This window comes from Podarcis muralis, chromosome 11 (assembly GCF_964188315.1).
Source record: "Podarcis muralis chromosome 11, rPodMur119.hap1.1, whole genome shotgun sequence".
NCBI lineage: Eukaryota > Metazoa > Chordata > Lepidosauria > Squamata > Lacertidae > Podarcis > Podarcis muralis.
In genome coordinates, this window is record NC_135665.1 from 52186977 (window position 1) to 52205652 (window position 18676).

The window sequence follows — 18676 nt, forward strand, 5'->3', positions numbered from 1 at the left end:
TGCTTTATAACATGGTCATCCAAACCTCCTCAATAGTTACTGAGAGGTCTCCTTAAATTGTCTTACTATAAATGTATTGCAGACTTATCCACCGTAGGCTAAAAGGGAACTGCAATCAGTGAGTTTCCTTTTTTCTTGATGATTGATCTGTTTCCTCGTTTGTGCCTGTATGTTTTTTACTTCGCTTCCAAATGCCATCTTAACCTCAGCCTCTGAAACATTTCTGCCACAGAGACCAACTCTACAAGTGGTGCATAACTTCATGTAAAAGTTGCAGTGCATTTCTGCCGCAGTTGACGCAGTAGGAAGCTTAGGGGTGTTTTTCCTTCAAACATCTCCTTTTAAATATTGTACTTTTGCAGAATTCATTGCTTAATATTTAAAGAGAATGGCTTACTGTGAAAATGTTTTAATACATTCTTGTGACATGGTGCTTTTTCCCCTCTCCTCCTTGTTCTTTTTTTTGAACTATCACCACCAGGTTTGATAGAATGCGAAGAGCCCAACAACCGACTCGATAAATTCACAGGGACTTTGAAGTGGAAAGGAAAAAGCTACGCTTTGGATGCTGATAAAATCTTGTTGCGTGGCTGCAAAATCCGGAACACTGACGTTTGTCACGGGCTTGTCATATTTGCAGGTACCTGTTTTGGAAATGGAATGCTGCTGCCTGTTTAAATTAGAGCTGGACCAATGCAATAACCCCAGCTTTTTTCTTTTTTATTATTATTATTTCATGTGGTTGGGGTGTAATTGTTGACATTGATTGGCAGGGCTGAATTAGGAGTCTTTCTTAGCCCAGCTTGGAGTTGTTGGAGCCCGAGCCCAAAACCTTCTCCTTCACCTAATGCCATACCCTCCAACATGCTGAGTCCCAAAACTGAGACAAGCCCGTATGTGCTCCCACACAAGTCATGTGACCTGTGAGGGATCATGGAGCCCCAAAAATGTGTTTTGGGGTGCTGCGTGAGATCACTGCTCCAAAAAAGTGGGTTTTTTTTAGGGGGCGAGATCTTGGCAAGAAGTCATGTGAGATCACGGCACCCAAAATGGCTGCCGAGATCTTGGGGGGAGGGGAAATGGGATGTCCCGGTTTTTCTGGGACAATTGTAGGGTATGTAATGCCTCATCCACAGATTGATTCAGACAGGGATGAAATTATTTGGGGAAGGGAGGTCTTTTTACCTTAACACAAGGTAGTGAGTGTTTTTTAAAAATAAAATAAAATACAAAAGGCTTGTTGAAGTTTGCATCTTTGCCATGGGGCATTCCGCTTTAGACTGGAATCTAGGTCTTTTTAAAAAAACTAAGAAAAGGAAATTACTTGCATATTCATGCGAAGAGACAACCCAAAATGTCTTAAAATCCTCCCCGCACCTCTACATAAGCCACACAATACACACTTTTGCATGAGAGGAATATTCGTATGAAAGTGTATCGCGCCTGGGATATTCAGCTGTTTTCGGAAACAGGAAAAGCAGCTTTAAAAAAAAAAGTCACTTGTTAGAGTTGCCACTATATTAACAACACGAGTATATACATTTCTACTTAGAAGTAAGACTCATTGTGTTTGATGGATCCTTCTCCCTCACGAAAATTATGAGAGATAACCAAATGTACTTATATTATTTTAAATTATTCATGTTCATGGTTGTCTTTAGCCGTTAAGAAAGCAGTTTTAAAGTATTCATATTTGTTTAAAATTCAGTGACATTTACACTGCAGTTTTTAATGTGATTTTAGGAGCAGACACAAAAATAATGAAAAACAGTGGGAAAACACGGTTTAAAAGGACTAAAATTGACTCCCTTATGAATTACATGGTTTATACGGTAAGAAGTTTTGTGTTTGCTTTTTGCTTTTAGAGCTTACGGGAGCTGTAGCTCTTTACTGATCACTAGCTTGCAGTTCTGTGCAAATTAAATATTTCTTTTGCTTATTGACAGAGTCATTTGTGTACCTAGCACAGGCTCTGCAAAGGCTTCCTGCTTGCTTCCATGCTGAAGTTTGTGTGGGTGGATGGTTTTCTGTGAGTGGGGCAGGTAGAGAGAGGCCAGGACTTGCAAACACATGGAAGTGTCATGCAGAGATCTGCAGGTTTGGCTTTCCCATTAGGCAACTCTTAAGCGTTTCACCTTATGTGCTTTGTTAGGGTCACGGCCGGCATTTAAAAAAAACACCTTACCTGGAGAAACAGGTTTTGCCACAGATACTTGCTGCTGGCTATATCCAAACTATAGTTCTGCAGCGTGGGCAGCTTTTAAAGATGGTTTGGAAGCTCCGGTTGGTGCATAGCTGTCAACTGTCCCTTATTTGGTGGGAAAGTCCCTTATCCCAGCGCTGTGTCCCGCTGCTGTCCCTTATTGATGATGTCCCTTAAATTTCCCGGGTTTCAAAGGAAGCAGCTCCTCTCCCTCCCTCCCTGCCGGCCAGGGAGGAGGGAGGCTCCAACTGTGTTGCTTGGCTGTGTTGCTCACCCAATAAGGAGTCTAAGAGCGACTGGGGGGTGGAGCTTTCATGCCTTGTGCCGATCAAATTGGCCGCGTTGCCTGGGGACTCGCCTTTGCTCAGCGCTTCCCAGCAGAGAGGTGACGGTGGTTTTCCTTGCTGCATCCCCTTTGCCGGGTTGCTGCGCTGTGGGAACCACCGCTTGAGGCTTCGTTTGGCTGCTGGCTGGGTTTTCTGCCTTTGGCTCGGAGGGGCTCAGAAGCTGAACATACCTGTGTTCGGAAAATCCCTTATTTTGGCTGCTGATCCCTTATTTTCGAGGCTGCTGGTCCCTTATTTTCAAATCTGTAAGTTGACAGCTATGGGTTGGTGTGGAGCTGCATTCGCCAACCTGGTGCCCTCCAGATGTTGTTGGACTGCAGTTCTCATCAAGCCCCGTTCAGAATAGCCAATGGTAAAAGACAATGCAGATTGTAGGCTAGCAACATCTAGAAGCATCAGGTTGGGGTAGTTAGTGCAGCATGTGGCTGCTTGGCTGCTTTGGGTAGCTGGGCAGTTAGAACACACCTATCAGCGGCACTGGATTGTCAATTTGCTCCTTGGCCCAACTGCTGGTGGTTACCGTATTTTTCGCTCTATAAGATGCACTTTCCCCCTCCTAAACAGTAAGGGGAAATGTGTGTGTGTGTTATGGAGCGAATGCAGGCTTCGCGGCTATCCCTGAAGCCAGGAGAGCGAGAGGGATTGGTGCGCACCGATCCCTCTCGCTCTCCTGGCTTCAGGGATAGCCATGCAAAGCCTCCAGAGTGCAGCGGGAGCACTCCTATCGCTGTGCTCCGGAGGCTTTCCGTTGCTTTCGCTGAAGCCAGGAGAGCGAGAGGAATCGGTGCGCAGCGATCCCTCTTGCTGTTCTGACTTTGCTTCGCTGGAGAGGCGCTGCACAGCTTTCCCTCTCTGCGCAGCGCCTCTTCAGTGCTGGAGAGGCGCTGTGCAGAGAGGGAGAGAATATTTTTTTTCTTGTTCTCCTCTAAAACTAGGTGTGTCTTATAGACGGGTGCGTCTTATAGAGCGAAAAATACGGTATCTTTAAAGACCTAAGCAGTTCGATGCATATGGTCCCTACACTGATGGTTCCTAAAGGGGCCTTAAAGACTTTTTTTGTTTCATTCCACATTGCTTATAATTGGTATTTATGTCGGTACTTTTCTGCTTCTGGTCTTCCGATGTACTATTTTGTCTGCTTTTATATGTGTCATAGTTTGGGCTGTTGATATTGATTCATCAGGTGCTCTGATGCTTCTTAGCTTGGCTGGATTCACATGTAACACTGGCCATAAATCACAATTAGAGAAATTAACCAGTGCCTGAACTGCATGCTGGTGCAATTCGCTTTATACCTGCCCCCTCCTCTCAAGGAAGGCAGAAGCAAGCTATGGGGTGGCTGGTTTAGCATTATGCAGTGCTTTCCCCCCTAAAAATAAATAAATGTTTAGGGGTACTCTCATTTTCCTACTCAAATTGAAATACTGCCCCTCAGTGAGGCCAAACTTAGATTCACAAAATGTTTAGGGGTATGCGTCCCCCTGTGTCCCCCCAGGAAAAAAGCACTGGCATTGGGACACGGATGGCGCTGTGGGTTAAACCACAGAGCCTAGGACTTGCTGATCAGAAGGTCAGTGGTTCGAATCCCCGCGACGGGGTGAGCTCCCGTTGCTCGGTCCCTGCTCCTGCCAACCTAGCAGTTCGAAAGCACGTCAAAGTGCAAGTAGATCAATAGGTACCGCTCCGGCGGGAAGGTAAACGGCGTTTCCGTGTGCTGCTCTGGTTCGCCAGAAGCGGCTTACTCCTGCTGGCCACATGACCCGGAAGCTGTACGCCGGCTCCCTCAGCCAATAAAGCGAGATGAGCGCCTCAACCCCAGAGTTGGTCACGACTGGACCTAATGGTCAGGGGTCCCTTTACCTTTACCTTTACTTTTACAATTGCTTCACAGCCTTGGTTCCTCATTTGCACAGGATCGCTCATTTAGTGTCCTCTGGAACCATCTGCCTATTGACATTAGGAAGTTGCTTCCCTTGTACTGTTCTAGATGCTTGCTGAAACCTTTTCTTGTTTCAGTGGACCTATCCAGACATAAGATTTGGGTACAACCGTTTTTAAACTTGTTTAAATACTTTAATAGCTTTTGGGGTTTTTTTTTTTTTTTAATGCTTCCAGTTTTTTTAATGGTTTTGCTTTACTTTCAGAGTGGATCTACACACAGGAAAAAATGCTATAAATAAGTTTGAAAGTTATAACAAAATAAAAAAATGCTATGTGGAAATCGCATAGAATTTTTTTTTTGCTCTCTGGCGCCATCTGGTGCTGCATGTTTATAACATTGTTTTTTGACCAATGTAGCTGAGTCCTCAAGGGTACTGTTTTATCACACATGGGTTCGCCACCCGGGATTCCTTTGGGAGGAAGGGTGGGGTGTAAATGTAATAAAATAATTGCTGAATGGTTTTTGAGGCTTTTTTTTTAAAGAAAAAAACAAGCCAAGAGCCACTTTGAGAGCAGCAACCTTGGTAGCCTATACACAACAGAAAATAAAACAATTCTACTTCATCTGTCAATGACTCCTGTTTCAATTCTTCTCAAGTATCAGCGAGTTGATGGCTAATTCTTCTTCATGGTAGTTAGTCTGGGATGCAGGAAAGGATAAAAAATGCATGAGCTTCAGCTAACCTTTTACAAAGCTTTGTCGTCTTAATGTTTTTTTCTCCAGATTTTCGTTTTGCTCATCTTAGCGTCAGCTGGCCTGGCTATTGGGCACACCTATTGGGAACAGCAGATTGGCAATTCTTCTTGGTACCTCTATGACGGGAAGGATGAGACCCCTGCTACCCGAGGCTTCTTTAACTTTTGGGGTTACATCATTGTCCTTAACACTATGGTTCCAATTTCCCTCTACGTGAGGTAACAAATATATGTAACTTTACTGCAGTTCTGCATGCAAGCATTGAAATTGTTATAGGTTAATGAAATCTCAGTCTGTCCGAGAAGTTTCCTACATAAATAGTTTCTCCCGCGGACCATGGGTTCTTCCAAATGGCCATTTATTGACCATTAACTCTGATTTGTTTATTCATCCTGTGTGTGGAGAATATATTATGTCATTGCTGAGACTTTGTTCAAATTAGTTTGCATAGAGATTATACAGTGGTACCTTGGTTCTCAAACTTAATCCGTTCCAGAAGTCCGTTCCAAAACCAAAGCGTTCCAAAACCAAGGTGCACTTTCCCATAGAAAGTAATGCAAAATGGATTAATCTGTTCCAGACTTTTAAAAACAACCCCTAAAACAGGAATTTAACCTGAATTTTACTATCTAACGAGACCATTGTTCCACAGAATGAAAGCAATAAACAGTGTACTGCAGTCACACAATCAATCAGTAGCTGAACTGGGTTCCACACAGTCACTAAAACAAAAAGAGCCACAAAAACAAAAACACAAAATAAATAGCAAAAAGACATACCTCAGCATCACACTCAAAATGGAAGTGTGCTATTCAAAACAGAAGCATAACACTCAAAATGGAGTACGTTCGGCTTCCAAAAAAAGTTCGCAACCCGAACACTTACTTCCGTGTTTACTGGGTTTGGGTTCCAAGTTGTTTGAGTACCAAGGCATTTGAGAACCAAGGTACCACTGTATAATATTGCCCGATGTCACCATTATCCCACAATTCCTAACGCATTTCTCCATCACTTTTCCTACTACAAAAATAAATAAATAAATTTTTGGCAAAGTGGGGTTTTTTTAATCCAAGACCAGAAGAGCGCTAAATCCACTTTAGTTCTGTAACCTAAAATTGTGGATATACTACATAATCATACCCATAAAAGGGCGACAGTTTGGAAGCAGTGCAAGGCTGCAACAATATCTGTTTGTTTGTTTTTCTTGTAAGTGTAAACATGATTCAAATATTTCCCCCTGACAATCCTGCCCCCTTTTACAAACACCTTCTCTGCAAATAAGTTAGTGAGCATACAAGAAGCTGATGATGGAGATATATTTGCCTGTTCTTTCTGAGCAGTCCTTTGGTGGTGCACGTCTGGTCTTGGTGGCAGGGAAGTGGGACATATTTATAGAACCACTTCATTTGTCTTGGCACCAACTTGCATAGGGGAAGAAAAACGTGTGGTGAGTTTGTTGCATGCATGCAAGAGCGAGTGCGTGTTCAGTGGCTACTTTTACAATGTGCATAACTGCATTGATCTGAACAGCCTCCCTAGATTTAACAGTTAAGAATCTTGCATGGAACTCAATAGTTTTGTTAAATGCCCTGCTTTTGTACGTTGAAGATCTCGAAGCAAGGATAATAATCACTGTTACATCTTACTCACCCAGTGTTGAAGTGATCCGTTTGGGCCAAAGCTACTTCATCAACTGGGACTTGCAAATGTATTACCCAGAGAAGGATACAGCGGCAAGAGCTAGGACAACCACTTTGAATGAACAGCTTGGACAGATCCACTACATCTTCTCAGATAAGACAGGCACACTGACGCAGAACATAATGGCATTCAAAAAGTGTTGCATAAATGGACAATCCTATGGTAAGTCTAAGCGTCACTGGAGTTTCCCAAAGAAATTGGTTGGATGCCACGGAAATATTAGCGGGAGGAAGTGCTCCTTCACTTACTATCAAAAATTATAGAATTCACCACTGCAGAAGATGGTTCTGTGTCCAATGTTTGCCATACTTGGAGCAGACACATTGAAATTAGTGGGCATTACTAACATAAGTGTATTTATTTAACAATTTGTTTATTGCTTAACCGTGAACAAAACCTCTAAGTGGTTTGCCAAAAACACAAAATAAACGTTAACTAACTAACGTTAATTCAATCAGAACCAATGTTAAAAGCAAGTTTATTTTTAAAATCAGAATAAATAAAATAACCATTTAATTTTAGTTTACGGTGTAAACTTTTAAATGTTAAAATGCACATCAGCCTTGCATGCCTGGGTGCGTTTGCCAAAGCAGGAAAGCTGTCAACAGGCATGGAAGATGTCAATGGGCACAGAGTCCCATTGGAGCTGTCACACAAAAGGATTGGTTCCTTGCAAGGTGCTTTAATTTCAGTGCATCTGCTCTGAGTAGCATTTAGTTGGATGCAAACCATGGTGATGGCCACCAGCTTTTAGATGGCTTTAAAAAGGTAAAGGTACCCCTGCCCGTACGGGCCAGTCTTGACAGACTCTAGGGTTGTGCGCCCATCTCACTCAAGAGGCTGGGGGCCAGCGCTGTCCGGAGACACTTCCGGGTCACGTGGCCAGCGTGACATCGCTGCTCTGGCGAGCCAGAGCCGCACACGGAAACGCCGTTTACCTTCCCGCTAGTAAGCGGTCCCTATTTATCTACTTGCACCCGGGGGTGCTTTCGAACTGCTAGGTTGGCAGGCGCTGGGACCGAACAACAGGAGCGCACCCCGCCGCGGGGATTCGAACTGCTGACCTTTTGATTGGCAAGCCCTAGGCGCTGAGGCTTTTACCCACAGCGCCACCCGCGTCCCTTTTTAGATGGCTTTACAAGATGATTAAACAAATAAATAGAGGCTGAGCCGACCAATACCATTGAGCACTGTGGCTAATCGTTCACATGCCAGGACTGTGGAAAAGCAGATCCTGGGAACAGGGAACCACCTGTTCTCTTCATTTGTTGCTTGTATGTTTCTTTAAAGGCACTGGCAGACTCCTGAAAACAAATTTTGGTTGTATCAAATTTTGATATTTATATTTATCTATTTTCCTTGCAGGAACGTGCAGGGATAAAACAGGCCAAGAACTGCATCATCCTGAGGTAGGTGACTTTCAGTAGCAAGCAATACATCCCTAAAAAAGGCACAGATATGACCCTTGGCCCACTCCAAAGATAACTTTCTCTGGGGCTCCACCTCCATCATTCAGCCCGGACACTGAGGTCCATTGCTGAGGGCCTTCTGGTGGTTCCCTCACTGTGAGAAGTGAGGTTGCAGGGAACCAGGCAGAGGGCCTTCTTGGTAGTGGCACCCGCCCTGTGGAACGCCCTCCCATCAGATGTCAAAGAAATAGACAACTATCTGACATTTAGAAGACATCTGAAGGCAGCCCTGTTTAGGGAAGTTTTTAATGACTAATGTTTTAATGTATTTTTAATCTCTTGTTGGAAGCTGCCCAGAGTGGCTGGGAAAACCCAGCCAGATGGACAGGGGTATAGGAAATTATTATTATTATTATGATTATTTATTATTAACCCCAGATGGCCAGCCTGTGACATAGATGCCAGAAGCATCAAAGGAAGCAGGAGTTTGTGAAACACCTGTGAGGTAGTTGGAGGGTCAGTGAGGCTGGCTACACATTTTGATAATTAATACCCAAGAAAGAAGTGTTTTACACCCTAGAGCAGCCTTTCTCAACCTGTGGGTCCCCAGATGTTGTTGAACTACAACTCCCATCACCCCTAGCTAGCAAGGACAGAGCTCAGGGATGATGGAAGTTGTAGTCCAACAACATCTGGGGACCCACAGGTTGAGAACCACTGCCCTAGAGGGTTAAGTTACAAATCAGAATCCAAAGAAACCCATGCCATATTTACTTGGCTAGGACAAATCTACTTCTAAGTACAATCCATTGGGTGCTTCCAGTTTGCACCAGGTTGTCCCTTAGCTGGGTGTTAGGCTGGTTTTAATGGTTCCAGCTGTTTGGGGTTTTTAATGTTCATATGGGTTGGGAGCTCCTGGGCCTTTCAGCTTCATGATTTGGTTTGGCTGTGAATTGCATGCTATTGTTGATTGTGAACAACACAAAGGACTTGGTTGGATGAGTAGTATACAAACCAAATAAGTAAATGGCATGCATATCTAGCTGAATCAGGCAACGTGCCAAAATATAGAATAATAGAATCTTAGAATTGGAAGGGACCCAGAGGTCATTTGGTCCAACCCTCTGCAATGCAGGAATCTCAGCAAAAGCATCCATGACAGATGGCCACCCAACCTCTGCTTAAAAACCTCCAAGGACGGAGAGTCCACAACCTCCCAAAAGAGACCGTTCCACTGCTGAACAGCTCTTACTGTCAGAAAGTTTTTCCGAATTTTTAAAAATGTTTTATGGGGTACAGTTGGACTTACACCTGCTTCTCTACTGCTGACCTTTCTCAGTAAAGGTTAAGTTGCCCCAACTGTCCCAGGATGTGGCCTACGTACTGTTTATCCTTTGAACTGGTTGTGCATTGCCAGAAAGATAGGCTGTGTGCACTAACACATTATTCACATACCCTTCTTGTGTAGCAAGTTGACTTCAGCTGGAATATGTATGCAGATGGGAAGCTCACCTTTCATGATCAGTATCTGATCGAACAAATTCGGTCTGGCAAGGAACCTGAAATTCGACAGTTCTTCTTCCTGCTTGCAATTTGCCACACAGTGATGGTGGATGCCTCTGATGGTAAGTACTGCATCCACAAAGAATCTTCATTTTATATGCACTGAGCTGACCCAATATTCATCGAAATGGAATGTTTATAAGACAGCCTAGTTTAGAATTCTACATCTATACAGCAAAAGCTGCTCTTTCGTGCGTCAGGTGCAGCGGCGTAGTGTGGGTTATCAGCACCCGGGGCAAGGCAAGTAATTTGCGCCCCCTAACCCGGGGCAAGGCAAGTAATTTGCGCTCCCTAACCCGGGGCAAGGCAAGTACAGTAATTTACTCTCCCAAGCAGCAGCAGCGAGGCTTCTCTTTCCCCCGCGCTCTCCTGGAGCTGCCTCTTTTCTTTCCTTTTTCCCCTTTCTCCAAGGCTTTTCGCTTTCTCTCCTAAATTGATTCCTCCTCCACACCGCGGCGTTTCCTGGCTGCTCCCCCCACTCCCCCCTCTCTCCTCCTCGCTCTGCTTGCCTTTCCCTGCCCTGCCTGAGGGCGCCCTGAGGAGACTCCGCTCTCCTTTTTGACCAGGCGAGGTGGAAAAAAGGGGGAAAAGTCTCTTCCCACCCCCTCGCCAGACTCCCTGCTCGGCTCGGCTCACTACCCAGGCGGCCAGTGGAGAGAGTCTTGAGCCGCTTAATTCCCAGCAAGGAATTAGCAGGCTCGCTTCACCTCCTCCTCCTCCCGACTTTGCTGCTGCTGCTGCTGCACGGCTTTTTTCCTCTACCGACGGCACGCTGTGCCTTGGAGAGGTTCCCGCTTCCTCGAGGGGGGCCGGCCAAACGCGCCCCCCAAAATGTTGCGCCCGGTGCGGCCGGCACCCCTGGCACCCCCCACGCTACGCCACTGGTCAGGTGTTACTACGAAATTGCAAACTGCTGGCAAATACACGTACTAATGATGTTGCCAAGAAGCCCCTCAAGGCTTTTCATCATCCCTAATATCATAACAATCCCCTCTCCACACTCTAGTGAGGTTATATTTCGACTTAATGAGAGCCAGTGTGGTGTAGTGGTTAAGAGCGGTGGACTTGTAATCTGGTGAACCGGGTTTGCGTCTCTGCTCCTCCACATGCAGCTGCTGGGTGACCTTGGGCTAGTCACACTTCTTTGAAGTCTCTCAACCCCACTCACCTCACAGAGTGTTTGTTGTGGGGGAGGAAGGGAAAGGAGAATGTTAGCCGCTTTGAGACTCCTTAGGGTAGTGATAAAGCGGGATATCAAATCCAAACTCTTCTTAATAAACTGGCATGTGAATGAGTCTTGCACCTGCACACATCCTGCTTCCTCCCTCCTTTCTTGGAACAATTAATCCTGGAGGCCTAGAATTAACCAGAGTTTGCTGTTCCGTCTGAACTGGGAAACGATGGTTACTAGACTAAGGAAAAAGCCTTATGCCAACCCCACAAAAAATGGTTCAAAGTCTAGCATATTCTGTGCCTTCTAACCAAAGTGTACAGGTTCAGATGTAATGGGAAACTGGTTAATTGAAAACTTCCAGGGTTATTGCAGCATGTCAAGAAAGGAGGGGCCAGTGTGAGAACAGAACACATGGGCAAGGGACTCACGCATATATTAACTCACGTAATTCTCCCATCTATGAAGGTTTTCTAATTTTTTGTCTTAATACTCCAGGTGAGCTCAACTATCAGGCAGCCTCCCCTGACGAAGGAGCATTGGTAACTGCAGCCAGAAACTTTGGTTTTGCTTTTCTTTCACGGACACAGAATACTATTACAATAAGCGAGATGGGAACTGTGAAAACGTATGAAGTTCTTGCCATTTTGGACTTCAACAGCGACAGAAAGCGGATGTCTGTTATCAGTGAGTAAGCTGGGGGGGGCGGGAGTTCAAAAGCCCTAAAACCGTGTGCTAGAAGGTCTCTCTGCTGGAAGTGGAAAAACACGTCAACTGTGATCTCTGCCCTTTCTTTTTTAAAGAGGCAATAACAAATGAATTAACAAAACCTCCTTACAGAAATAATTTGTATACTTCCAGCATAACAGCAGACCAGCTCATCATCTTAGCTTTATAGCACTGATGCCCTTCAGACTCCTGTCTTCAAACCAATCTCCCACATGTTTTCCTAATACAGTTCTCCTCCTCCTCCTCCTCTCATTTTAGTCTAAGCATGGAGGCAGTTTGGGAAAGGGCCATAGCTCAGTGGTGAGGCATCTGCTTTGCATATAGAAAGTCCCAGATTCAACCCTCAGCATCTCTAGGTAGGGTAGGAGAAACCCCCATCCGAAATCCTGCAGAGGGACTGCCACTCAATTAGACAGTATGATCTGATTCTTTAGAAAGCACTTCCCTATGTTCCTTAAAGGGTCCAGCATAGGCCACATGAAGGGGAGGTGCATTTTCCCTATAACACAGTGTTCCTAATCCATCTGTTGCTTTTGTAGCAAGAGAACCAGATGGAGCAATCAAGCTTTATTGTAAAGGAGCGGATACAGTGATATATGAACGGCTGCATCCAAGGAATCCTACGAAGCATGCAACACAGGAAGCATTGGATGTAAGTTGGGTTACATGTGTTTCTGTTTTGCTTTGTTTGCCATGTTCCTTTCCTTTCCTTTTCGTATTCCATAAAGTTCAAACACTGCCGGAGTCAGGAATAGGTTGGCAATTATAGAATTATTTTTTCATTAATAACCATCCAGTGCAGGCCACATTAACACAATGCCAAATCACAATACAATCAGAAGAGCCAATTAATCAGTTCCAAATGAAACATTTTTGGATGGCTTCCCGTGTTCTGGCTATCAGGAGTTGATGTCATTCCTTGGTCCTGCACCAGTTCTCTTAATTAGTCCAAGTTCCACAATTCCGATCTTAATCCTTTAGTTTTGCAGCCACTGATGTGATGACTTTCGATCGTATTCAGTAAAGGAATAGGTCGGCAATTGTAGAAGAGCATAAGAAGAGCTCTGCTGGATCAGGACAGTGGCACACCTGATCCAGCATTCTGTTCTCATAGTGGCCAGCCGGACGCATGTGGGAAGCCTGCAAGCAGGACTGTCCTGCTGTTTCCAACAACCGGCATTCAGAAATATTACTGCCTCCAGCCACGCAGGCAGAGCGTAGCCATTGTGGCTGGAAACCTTTAATATAGCCTTATCATCCAGTAGTGTGGATTAGGTGACACTTATAGGTGTGACCCTCCAGATGTTGTTGAACTCCAATCCCCATCAGTCCTAGCCACCATGGCCAATGGTTGGGGATGATGGGAGCTGTAGTCTAACACCATCTGGTAGAAACAAATGCTGACCACCCCCAAACAATTCGCAGACTCGCCTCATTTGTTTCTACTTAGATTTCTCTGCATCTCTTTCGGTTATTCCAAAATGCCTTCCATTTTAGTCACAATCCCTGCTTGGCAGAGTGATATCTGTCAATCTGATTTTGTCACAGAGAGCTTTCTCAGATCATAGAATTGCAGGGTTGGAATGCAAATTCAGGACTCTCAACTAAAGCATCCTTGACAGATGGCCGTCCAACCTCGACTTTAAAAAACTGAGACATTCTCGTTCCTTCCCCCTGGTAGATCTTTGCAAATGAAACCCTTAGAACGTTGTGCCTTTGCTACAAGGACATTAGCGAAGAGGAGTTCGAGGCGTGGAATAAAAAATTCATGGCTGCTAGTGTTGCTACAAGAAACCGTGACGAAGCTCTGGACAAGGTGTATGAAGAAATTGAAAGAAATCTAATTGTAAGTCTAATGGGAGTGGCTGGGGAAGGGAGCTTTTGCTGTCTGCTTCCACACTTGACCTTGCAATACTTCCTATGAGGCTGTCAACTCAAATAGCATTTTCTTAAATACGCACATGTGTTTTTCTGGGCCCCTCTCTCTTCACTGCTTGGATGGCTACGCGTTTATTTTCCTTTGGCACCCACATCCATCCATCCTGACGCCTGAACAACTTCTCTGCAGTAGAGGCTGCCTTGGCATACTAAAAGTTGTTGTAAGTTGCTTTGGGGTGATCTTTTCCATGTCAAGATCATGGAATTGTAGAGTTGGAAGGGCAATGCAGGAATCTTTCACCCAATGTGGGGCTTGAACTCACGACCCCAAGATTTAGAGTCTAATGCTCTGCTGGCTGAGCTATCCAACCTCCTATGTCAGGGTAGGGAAACCTCTGGCTTTTGAATGTAACCTGATAGATTCTGTTAGTCATTTCTAGCATAGCCACACCATGCATTAAAAACACACCCATCATGTGACTTCACCCAAAGAATTCTGGGAAGTGTAGTTTAAGGATGCTGGGAATTGTAGCCCAGTGGGGGGGGGGAGCTATAGTTCCCAGGATGCTTGGGTGGTGAGGAGTCATAGGCTTCAGATCTGACAACCGCCATACTAAAAATGCTTGTTCTTTAAATAACCTGCAGCTCTTGGGTGCCACAGCAATTGAAGACAAGTTGCAGGATGGAGTTCCAGAAACAATATCCAAACTGGCGAAGGCAGATATTAAGATATGGGTGTTGACAGGCGACAAGAAAGGTAATGTGTACATAAATAGCTGCTTCTTATTTACCCAAGGGGTGTGAATGCCAAGCGAATAGCTCTGTTCCAGGGCTTTTTCCTTGTGGTTTGAATTTCTGTCGTAAGTGCAGTGCCGGCATATGCTTGTGAAAAGTCAGGTGAGCCAACAGACCATGACACGGCATTTTGTTGTTCTGTTGCAGAAACTGCAGAAAACATCGGGTTTTCCTGTGAACTCTTAACGGATGAAACAACTATCCACTATGGAGAAGACATCAGGTAAACAGGAAGAAAAACCCTGGGGTTCTCTTTTTGCATGCAAGGGATCTCTAATGAATGGGGTCACAGTGTAGGCTGGTCCATTAGGACAAATGGAGCACAGCAACCATCAACCTCATTGGCCTAAATCTACGTAACAAGGCATTTGTGAGGACAAAATGGGATAACTATTTTTCCTGAAGGAGGGTGCCATCATTATATAACTTTAGGCGCCAGGCAAAAGCTTTCCTCTGTTACTGGGCCTTTGGCCTTTAACAATCTGCAGCCTTTTAGAAGTGGGTGGGATGTTTTTTTTAATGCATTTCTTTTTTGTCTTAATGTATGTATGGGGTCGGAAGTTGTCTTGTCTGTTTGTTTTGTTGTAAGCTGCTTTGAAATGCCCTGGGCAAGATAAAGCAACTAACAAATTTAATAAATAATAACAACAGCAACTCTTACGCACACCTTCCGTTAGCTTTTAGGAGGAAAGGTGGAATATAGGAATTTTGGGGAATGGATGAATGAGAGAAATAGTACTTTAGGTTGATGTAGTAACCTGTGCTTAGGAGGATAATTCCAAGGGTTTCTTAAGGACTGGCGCCACTAACTTGGACAGCTATCGATCTATAAAACAGTGGTAACGAACTTTTTTTCTGGCTACTTGTGCTACAAGTCCAGTACAGAATATTACACTGCACAAGATGTTATCTGAGCCTAGAGACAGTTTTACCCTCTGTTATGTACTGAAGTTCTCACCCTGGGCCAGCAGGGGGATACTGTAGATAGTTATGCAAATGAAGGATCGAAAGTAACGTTCAGTGATTGGATAGTTTGTATGCAAATGAAAGATCGAAAGTGACGTTCAGTGATTGGATATTTTTAGAAAGTTGCTACAGTTACGTTGTTCTGGAGCCCTATATAAGCAGGCTGACTGAGCTCTTCAGTTCAGTTCTGTTCTGGCCTCTGAATAAACAAGAGCTGTTTGAAGAATCGCTGTGTCGTCTGATATGTTTGCCCACAACTTAACACCCTCCTTCCTCTAACTGCTGTCCCCACCCTCCCACTCAATGTGTCACATACATGGGAAACCCAGTTATAGGGAAAACATTCGGTGAATTACAGGTGGAGATAAGTTTGTAGAGGGGAGGGTTAAGCCCCCCCCCTCACCTGCAGCTTCTCTGCTTAGAATCAGCTTTCCCCTGCCACTGAGTCAGAAAAAGAATGACTCAGGTTTGTAGACTCACCTTTGCTACAGGGGTTTTCTTCCTGGTGAAATACCTAGGATTTCTTGTTAGGGTAAGATTAAGGAATTTCACAATCAAGACTAAGAGGTTTCAGAAGCCTTGTAGTCAGTGTAATATGCCGAGGTTCTAGAAGACTTTAGATCAAATGCCACTAAAACCAACTTGAAATATGCTGTTAGGTTTCATACACCTTCAATTGCAAAGTGGCCTTTCTTGCTTAAACCTAGTGGCATTTTCTTGGACATCTTGAATTGTTACACCCATCATGGTTAAATAGTAAGATTTTGTGAGATTTTGCTTTTGCCTCTACACCTATTTAGTGCTCTTCTGCAGACAAGGTTGGAAAACCAGAGGAATGTAGTCGGATCAAACACAAATTCATCCCAAAGAAGCAACGATCCCTTTTTTGAGTCGGGTAGAAACCGTGCCCTAATTATCACTGGCTCATGGCTGGTAAGTATGGATTAGAGGTGCACTGATTACTTTGATGTGAGAGTTTTCCATACCCAAACAGCAGAAAATAAAATGCTAAGAATTTAGCAAATTTAGCAAATTTAGCAAAGGCAGGTAAACACATGGTCTTGCAAAGCCACCAACACCCATATGGAACTAAAACTGTCTTCACATTCAGGAAATTGGAGAATATTCATAAAGTTACTCCTTTTTTAATGGGTCAAAGCCTTTTGCCTTTCATGACTGCTTCCTGTGGAGTCATGGAGTTAGAATATTTGCTTTCTGTTTATCTAGCTTGTTTACTCAGCTCAGTTAGATATTTGGCCATTTGAATAAGTGTAACAGGTGTACAGGATCAGATCAATCATCCTTTGGGACAAACACACATACCACTGACAGCAGGCAGCATTTTCCATAAGGATATTTTACTGAATAAGGTTGTTAATGATTGTGTATTATTAGAAGATACATCTGATGGTGAATGGCATTGCAGAAGGTCTTTGCAACTGATCCACAGAGATGTTTATAAGCCCCTTTCAGACACATCTTGCAGTACAGAATCAATGTGGCTACTAAGCCAAATACTCATAAGCAACCTGAAGGCAATTTTACTGATGATGTACAAAAGAGGAAAAACCTCAACATGCCATTTTTATAGGGGGTGGTGTGCACAGGACCCCAGATTCACTTTCTATCTCTGTTGTGGTGGTGCTTTTGAATTCTGATCAGATTTTGAGTTGCTCTGTGCATTTGCTGCCTGTATTTAGGCTTCTAACTTGCTTTACAATAATCTTTTCAACCAAAGTGGATGAAATTTATAGGACCACTTCAGAAGTAAATCAAGCCTCCCAAATTGCAGTCAAATAGGTCTGGAGACTTTTTGTGGGGGAAGTAAAAGGGATTCACTTTCCTCCATATCACCGGATGAGGAGGGGGGAAATGTGGGTTGGTTGGTTTCTTAGCTCAAAATAATTAAGAGATGGCAAAGTATATATTCTTGCCGGGACATTTAATAAACAAAACGTTTCAGCCTTCCTAATCAGCCTTTACAGATCTTACATATGAGGCTGTCTAGAATTCTACATGTGTATTTCTGAAGTTTGGGAGGGGAAAGCAGTTGCTAAAGAAAAGAAGTGTAGAATTTTTATTTTAAAAAAGTTAAATGATGCTTTTAACTTTCCTTTAAAAAAATGAAACAAACCCAAACTCCTGCTGTATTTTAACAAAAAATAGAATTCCAAAACTCTTCAGTGCTCTATAGGTAACATTTATTACAGCCTCACTTCTTGCAAAGCACATAGACCTAGTCAAACATAAAGGTATTATATAGGAAAGTATAGAGATGTATTGGCACAGCAAAGCATGAATGCAGAGGGCTCTGTGGCTTTCTGGTAAACCTGATCTGACTTGCATGATGGTATTTGCCTCTTAATTCAGCCCCTACAGACAGCCTGTGCACACTCCTAATTTTTATAGCAACTGGAAGTTTACCGAGAACAATTATTTCTTACAGAATGAAATTCTCCTGGAGAAGAAAAAGAAGAAGAAGAAGCTCTTGAAGCTGAAGTTTCCAAGGACAGCAGAAGAAAAGCAAAAGCAGATGGAGAGCAAAAGGAGAGCAGAACTGGTCAAGGAGCAGCAGCAGCAGAACTTTGTTGACTTAGCTTGCGAGTGCAGCGCAGTGATTTGCTGCAGGGTGACGCCCAAGCAGAAAGCCATGGTGGTTGACCTGGTGAAGAAGTATAAGAAAGCCATAACCTTGGCCATCGGGGATGGAGCTAACGACGTAAATATGATAAAAAGTAAGTGGTGCACGCATTATTCTTTTTTTGCCAAAACACATTTGTTTATTTAAATGTTTATATGACTCCTGTTGTGAAAACAACCAAGGCGGGTTACAATAAAATCCAATAAAAAATCCAGTAACAACAATAAAAGAATACCAGCGGTATTAACAGTCTGTACAAAATGTAACTTTCACAGTTTCCGACAGATGCCTGTCATCAGTAGCCTGGGAAGGCCACAGTAAACATGGAACAGGGCTGCACTGGTGCAGTTAAGACAGAAAACATGAAGGCTACCCTCACCTCCATTGTTTTTCAATTTAAATAGCTGGGGTTGGGGAGGAATGCACCTAAGTGCATTTGGGCAATGGTATGTCCCAGATTTTATTCTTGCGGTAGTAATGTTTTAATGCTGCAAATTCTTTTTCTTGACCCAATCTGCCACCCCACATTCCTTATTTTCTGGGTCTACTTTTTCCTTTCTGCTATTTTTGAGAATTCTGAACTTTTTAGATGACACAGTACTCTCATGTCAGAATTTAAAGTTGGGAAAGCAGGA

General features: G+C 43.8%; 1 protein-coding gene across 3 annotated transcripts in view; it reads left to right on the forward strand.

Annotated features, from left to right (window-relative positions):
• The window catches only part of ATP8B1 (ATPase phospholipid transporting 8B1), a 70517-nt gene that overhangs the window by 42348 nt on the left and 9493 nt on the right, over window positions 1-18676 (forward strand). For all 3 annotated transcript variants that reach the window (XM_077936457.1, XM_077936456.1, XM_077936458.1), the window contains exons 10-22: window positions 482-640; window positions 1744-1832; window positions 5216-5406; window positions 6843-7051; window positions 8255-8298; window positions 9767-9923; window positions 11531-11719; window positions 12301-12413; window positions 13443-13607; window positions 14285-14396; window positions 14582-14657; window positions 16201-16333; window positions 17847-18135. In XM_077936457.1, the coding sequence (XP_077792583.1) occupies window positions 482-640; window positions 1744-1832; window positions 5216-5406; window positions 6843-7051; window positions 8255-8298; window positions 9767-9923; window positions 11531-11719; window positions 12301-12413; window positions 13443-13607; window positions 14285-14396; window positions 14582-14657; window positions 16201-16333; window positions 17847-18135 (1926 nt within the window). The remainder of the gene's footprint in view (window positions 1-481; window positions 641-1743; window positions 1833-5215; window positions 5407-6842; window positions 7052-8254; window positions 8299-9766; window positions 9924-11530; window positions 11720-12300; window positions 12414-13442; window positions 13608-14284; window positions 14397-14581; window positions 14658-16200; window positions 16334-17846; window positions 18136-18676) is intronic.